The sequence below is a fragment of the Apium graveolens genome, chromosome 3 (assembly GCF_009905375.1).
Source record: "Apium graveolens cultivar Ventura chromosome 3, ASM990537v1, whole genome shotgun sequence".
NCBI lineage: Eukaryota > Viridiplantae > Streptophyta > Magnoliopsida > Apiales > Apiaceae > Apium > Apium graveolens.
Genome location: NC_133649.1, coordinates 40,751,155 through 40,758,157, shown reverse-complemented (window position 1 = coordinate 40,758,157; position 7,003 = coordinate 40,751,155). Strand labels below are relative to the sequence as shown.

General features: G+C 34.4%; 1 protein-coding gene across 1 annotated transcript; it reads left to right on the top strand.

Annotated features, from left to right (window-relative positions):
- The first annotated feature begins 4,282 nt into the window (after nucleotides 1–4,282).
- Nucleotides 4,283–6,986, top strand: LOC141714154 (leucine-rich repeat receptor-like protein kinase PXC1). Its single transcript, XM_074517688.1, has 3 exons — nucleotides 4,283–5,108; nucleotides 5,503–5,880; nucleotides 6,292–6,986. The coding sequence occupies exons 1-3, from the start codon at nucleotides 4,283–4,285 to the stop codon at nucleotides 6,930–6,932; spliced, it is 1,845 nt and encodes a 614-aa protein (XP_074373789.1). The 3' UTR covers nucleotides 6,933–6,986.
- Nucleotides 6,987–7,003: the final 17 nt, after the last annotated feature.

Sequence of the window (7,003 nt, the reverse complement as noted above, 5' to 3'; positions counted from 1 at the left end):
AGAGAAACTACTTGTTATTTCTTTTCCAACCAAGTGAAATATGAGAACTCCTTCAGACGGCGGCATACATTCCTTCTTTAAGGGGGATATAAAAGCTTAAGTAATAGTTTGGAGGATTCCTCAACTAAGGGGGAGAAATAGCAGGGAGGAAGAAAAAGATCCTACATGTACACTACACCACACCGTTGTTGTTTGTAACTACGGATCCTATTGTACGGGAGAGGTGGTAAACACAAGGTGATTTTCTAGTAAGGGAAGAAGCTGTTAGGGGAGTACCATTGGTTTTTATCTGCGGATCCTATTGTACGGGAGAGGTGGTAAACGAAGGTGATCTTCTTTAATCAGTTGATTCTCATAGGGGGAGAAGCAAGAGAGATATGGGCTTCTCAACAGGAAATGTGGTTGTACAAATGAAGATGGAACTACTTGAAGATATGTTCAGTCTAGAGGAACATCTACTTGAAATCTGGAAAATGTTAAATCTAGTCCAGAACTTTTCTACTATTTACTTTGTATTTCTTTTTATATCTTTTTCTTATTTGTTAGTTGAGTTATCCTCTAGGTATTTGTGTGTTATTGTCTAACAAACAAATAGGGGGAGATTGTAAGTCATATGTCATAGCCTATTTGTATATTCGAGGATTCAACTCAACTCAAATAAGAATGTAATAAGTAAATAGTGGATCTACCGTCAAAGAGATCTCGCAAAGTAATATCTGTCAAAGGATTCAGAAACAAGGTTCATCTACAGACTTGAGGAATTAATTCACTGGAAGAAGTTCAAGAAATTGATCATGCCTCAGTAATACAAATCAAGATTGTGGATTTAATCAAGTGACAGAGATCTCGTCAGAGTATCATTAATTACAAGGATTTAATCTGAAGAAAATCAAAGTATCAAAGTCAAGACATGAAGAAACGTCACAGAAGTTAGTCACTCATGAACCAGACAGTACATCGAGTGTCAACGTTGAAGTGGTTGAATTGATTCATAATTCTCAGTGATTTTCAGAAGATATTCAGAAGATTGGTTGCTACTCAGGGTTAGTATTAATTCTCTATTAATTAATTAAGTCATATAATTTAATTAAGAAAATAAATTATATCTGCAAAGATTAATTTATTTGATTAATTAAATCAATTGATTAATTAATTCAGAATTAATATTAAGGTTTTTCAGAATTTAAATTGGATTAAAATTCATTTAAATTCAGCAAGTCAAACTGATTGTACTAGTATGACAATCGGTATGACAATCAATAGTCGTACCGAAAGTCATGCTAGTACAAACAATTGTCTTGCCGAAAGTTACACTGGAAGAGAATTGTCTTGCTAGTTCAATCAGATTGTCTTGCTAGTACAAACAATTGTCATACCGAAAGTCTCTCCAGTTCAACAGATTGTCTTGCTAGTACAATTGGATTGTCTCACCGATTGTCATTGCAGTTCATTCTATTCTGTTGTTTGATTAAAAGAAGCAGAAGCAGAACACAATCAATCATCCAAAAAAAAAAACAGAACCCGAGAACAAAAGAAAAAGAAGCAGAAAAATATTTCATCTCATCTGCAAACTTCAAGATCAATTTCTAGATTGTAAAGTTAAATCCAATCAACTAGAAATCTTTATCTTGTTCTTGTGTAACAATCTAGCGGATCAAAATCCCTAGAACTTAATCTCAAATCGCGTTTAGCATTTGATTCTAATTATTGCAAAAATAGAAAAAGTTCATGTCGAATTTATTCTAAATTTGTGATAATTAATTTGAGATTAATTCCTTGTAATCGATACAGTTGTTGTAACACCTTTCAAGTTTAATAATATTTTTATTTAACTTGAATTTTGTTTCATATTTTTTATTCCGCATTTAATTCGATTATTCGGTACTGTTTGTATTCAACCCCCCTTCTACAAACATATTGGGACCTAACAGTACTTTTATTGGAATCCTTTCTGGTACTCTAGACTATGTCTTCATTAACCTCTGTCTATACCTTGTCTTCAATTCTTCAGATTTCTATGCTTCGAACACCGTCTATCTTTAATCAATGCCAATAAACTGAAATCTTCCGGTAGCACTTGTATACTGAATCTTCAACCTTTCTGAAACCCTGAAAGTCTTTAACCTTTGTTCTTCACTGAGGCATGATCATATTAATGAACTTCTTTCAGTGACCTATAGACAGACTTCAGGCCTTCTTCTAATCTTCCGATTCTTTGTATTTGTCTTGTCTTCATTCTTCCTGATTTCTTGCGTAGACGTAGTATTATTAACCTGTCCTGTTCTAGTGTTGTTATCGTGTTGAGTTATCACGTAACTGTTCATACAGCTACGCAGTCTCACCAACAATAATTGCAAATAGGTATTGGATCAACAGAATCCAACTGATCCCATAACATTTTGATTTTAGTAAAGAAACAAGGGATATTATCCTGAGACTGCTTCAAATCATGAAGAGATTGTTGTAGTGAAAATAATAAAGTTCCAGAAGATTGACCATATCGCTCCTCTAAATTCATCCAGATTTCTCTAGCAGTTGAGAAATACAAAACAATTCGTGCAATATCCTGATCTAGAACTCTAAGTAACCAAGAAATTAACATACTATTACACATATCCCATGCCTTAAAATCAGTATGTGTATTCTGAGGTTTCTCAATACTTCCATCAACAAAACCTACTTTGTTTTTAGCAGATAAAATGATTAACATAGAACGTTTCCAATCGCTATAGCAATTTCCATAAAACTTCATTGAAACAAGCTTCATTCACATATTATCAGAAGGATGCAAAAAATAGTGTGATGGTGGATTTTGTGAAGGATCAACAGAAGCAGTTTGTGTTTGTGAAGTAGTAGCCATAATTTTGATCAATAAGAATCAAAAGCTATCAGGAATCTCAAAAGAATGTAGTCTTATAAAGAGGATCAAATGAGAAATCAAGAATTGAATCGAAATTCATAGATCGAATCACAGAAGGAAAAGATTTAGATACAACAATTACTAAATTCAAGATCAACAAACACTAAATTTGAGATTAACAAACACTAATTCATATTTATCTATCATATGTCCTAAACTGTTTATGAAATTGACTCAGAGAAACAAGTAAATGAAATAGAGTAAAACTCATCTTGCGGTTATCGATAATGGCGAAATGAGAATTGAAGATGAAACCCAGTAGGATCGTCATTAATCTGATACCATGTCAAATTTTATGAACTGAACGTAATGTCAACACCTTCCATACTTGAAGAAATCGAATTGTATCTACTGATTTACTAACAATACACTACTGATCATCATTGTTTTGATACAGAAAAGAAACAAAGTCTACTGATTAGAAGATGAAGAACAAGAAGATTATTTTGAGAAGCATTTTAACTAACTATACCATTCTACCTGTTTTTCTTTTATATCCAGAGAGAGATCTAAATTCATTGATTTCAGAAAATGGCGCCAAAATTAGTTAGATAAAAGAATCTTCAAGTAGGTCCACTAGCTGAGTCAGCAGCTGAGCTGTCATTCTCAACATGCCCCCTTTTTGTAATGGTTTCTTCATTTTAATTTTTTTTATTTAGTTAGCAAAAAAAGAAAGAAAGATGAAGTACATTAATCAGATTTCAATTTGGAAAATAGGACCCCCACAAAAATTACTAAATTAGGTATATGCATGGTTACAGATTTCGAAAATCGGAAATATTCGGTTGAAATACCGATTTATGATTTATCGGGTAATTTTTAAAAAATCGGATAATTTATCGAGAATCGATCAAATCGAATAAATATTTTTCAGCGATTTTTGAGTAATTTATCGGCGATTTCTAAAAATCGGCCGGTTTTTGGAAACATGTGTATAAGTGCCGTTTCAAAATAAAGAGATGATTTTAAAAATCAAATAAATGGTAACGGGAGTAATAACTTGGCACATTGGCAGATTAAGAAATGTTTCGTTACTCTTCAGTGAACAGCCAAACGATTAAAAACACAACAATGTAACATATACAATACAAATCAGGCATGTACCTCTTTGATAAAATGGAAATTTGACCTTGCAAGACATTTGAATATTACTTTGTATTTTCCGCAATTTTCTAAACTAATCATTTCTTTGCGTACTTCGTCAACAGCTGTTATATTACAACATAGTCTTTGATATGGAATCTTATTTCATCCTTAGGGGCCTCATTATACCTCTATATTGTTCTTCCTTGTTCAGTAGCTTATCACCTCATACTGCCGGAATATATATTCTAGCAGTAGGTAATACCAAAATTCTTAGAAATGTTATCGAACGTGCTAAGATTGTTCATCGCATTTTGTGCGTTATTTGTACTAAAAATCGTGTCATTTGAATTTAATGAGCACGTATTCTACCCTTTTGAGCGTGATGCTTTGATACAGCTAAGGGAAATGATGAATTCGACTGCGAATTTGCATGCAAAATGGACTGGTGTACCATGTCACAAGAATCAGACCAAATGGAATGGAATAGCTTGCGAAAATTGGCATGTAACTCACCTAGTACTGGAAAATATTCAACTTACAGGTTCTCTGCCACCTGCATTTCTACAGAACCTGACATTCTTGACTAAACTCAGCTTTAGAAACAATTCAGTATATGGACAGCTACCGAATCTCACTAATTTGATCAACTTGGAGCAAGTATTCCTGTCGAAAAACAGCTTTTCAGGTTCAATTCCATTCCATTACATTCAACTCCCAAGGCTTAAAAGTTTAGAGTTAGAAGAGAATGTTGTTGTAGGTGAAATTCCTCCTTTTGATCAAGAAAGTTTAGTGGAATTTAATGTTTCATATAATCACCTTTCGGGCTTGATTCCGGAAACCAGAGTTCTTAAAAGTTTCGGTGATAGCTCCTATGATCATAACTCTGGTTTATGTGGAAAAATTGTGGGAAAACCATGTCCTGTTTTGCCACCAGCACCGTCACCTAGCACACCATCAAAACATAAGAAAAAGAAGGTCCTGAAAGCATATATTATTGCTCTAATTGCAGCAGCTGCAGTAGCTATCCCTCTGTTGGTTATTCTTGTTTTCTTGTGCTTTTGGAAAAGGGCAATACGCGGACAGAAGTCGTCGAACAAACAAGGTAAGAAGATTCTGGTGATCGCTTCAGAGATTTCTATACTGACAAAAACTGTCAATATAAAAATCTTCATTTCTTTTTTGTGACTATCATTCAATCTGAACAGACTTGTCCAACTATGAAACTATGCTCAAATGTCATTTTGTGAATCAATTTTAGTGTAACATCTTGTCCCATGCCAAAACATGTAGATATTATTGGTGTGTAAAAGGCCTAGTTTTGTTTTAATCTAAGTTTAGGAGCTGTCCTAATTTGTTGGATGAACCGATACGCTGACAAATATACGTGTGGAACTATAAACTCTAAATAGCTTATAGGAAAAAATGACATGAGGATAGGGGTGAGTTTGACTCATTCAGAAGACTGCTGTGTTTTGAACTTCTCTTTTGTTTTGCAGGAATGAGTGTAGCAAACAAAATGATATGGTCAAGTAGTGCAGATGATCTATCGAAAATCATAGACCTAGAGTTTTTCGACAAGGAAAGACCAGCTTTTAACTTGGATGATTTGCTAAGATCTTCCGCAGAGGTGTTGGGAAAGGGACGACTAGGCACTACATACAAAGCACTGTTGGAAAATGGTCCTGCTATTGCTGTGAAACGTCTAAAAGAAATGAATTCTTTGAGCAAAAAGGATTTTGTTCAACAAATGAAGCTGCTTGGTCAGATAAGGCATGAAAACCTAGTTCATATAGTTTCTTTTTACTTCTCAAAGGAGGAGAAACTAGTTGTTCATGAGTTTGTGCCTGATGGAAGCCTATTTCAGCTTTTACATGGTTAGTATTTTTCTCCTCAAAGATCCCTCATTACATGCTAGTTTTATTCATCATCAACTAATGGTGAAATCGTTCCGTTTTTACTTGCAAAAAGAGAGTCCAGTTGAAGAAAATAATTGCACACACAAATATAAATCTTAGGTTGACAAATATAATTGCCAAGTCGAATGCTATATTTATGCCGGACCAGATGAGTTCTACTACCATTTTTGTTGACACATGTGTCCAGCAGATTGCTGAATTTTTGTGGGACTAAAGGAGTTCTGTTATCTCTTTAGCTGATTAGCAAATTGCTCTACCAGAACAACCTTAAGTTATGACAATCATGGCCTAATCATGTGAAAACACTGCACATTCTACGTAAAAATCAAAGAAAATGACAGTTATAACTAACCATCTTATTTTTAACAGAGAACAGAGGAGTTGGAAGAATACCACTGAACTGGAGTACACGATTTTTAATCATCAAAGACACAGCAAAAGCTCTGAATTTCCTACACCATTCTTTACCATCACAAAAGGTCCCTCACGGCAACCTTAAATCTTCCAATATACTGATTACACAACAAGCCACTGACGAAAACGTAACATACCAATCCAAGCTATCCGATTTCGGATTTTTACCCCTCTTACAATCTAGAAAATCATCAGAAAATCTAGCAATAGCAAGATGTCCGGAGTTTGCAGAAACTAAGAAGCTCACTCACAAAGCAGATGTGTATTGCTTTGGCATTATACTTTTGGAGATCTTAACCGGCAAAATACCAGGCGAAATTACATCAGGCTTCCGGGGAGAAGATGGCAGTAGCATTAATAACTTGTCAGATTGGGTAAAAATGGTTGTTAATAATGATTGGTCACCTGATATACTAGATATGGAGATATTATCTTCCAAAGAAGGACATGAGGAGATGTTGAAACTTACAGAGCTGGCTCTTCAATGTACAGATTTGGCTCCAGAAAATCGACCAAACACGAGTCAAGTATTGGAAAGAATTGAAGCGATTGAGCAAATGAGTTGTGATCAACAACTGGAACAGATAGATTCATGAGTAAATGTTGACATGGTTTTTGGTTTCATAAGACATGCTTTTTTCCTCTCTTTTTTTGGGTAGCAAGTGTT

What these genes read in the sequence shown, in the direction of transcription:
- LOC141714154 (XM_074517688.1), top strand. Translation starts at nt 4,283, where the DNA reads ATGTTATCGAACGTGCTAAGATTGTTCATCGCATTTTGTGCGTTATTT. An exon ending in GAAGTCGTCGAACAAACAAG is followed by an intron (nt 5,109 to 5,502) that starts GTAAGAAGATTC and finishes TTTGTTTTGCAG; the next exon opens with GAATGAGTGTAGCAAACAAA. An exon ending in CCTATTTCAGCTTTTACATG is followed by an intron (nt 5,881 to 6,291) that starts GTTAGTATTTTT and finishes TATTTTTAACAG; the next exon opens with AGAACAGAGGAGTTGGAAGA.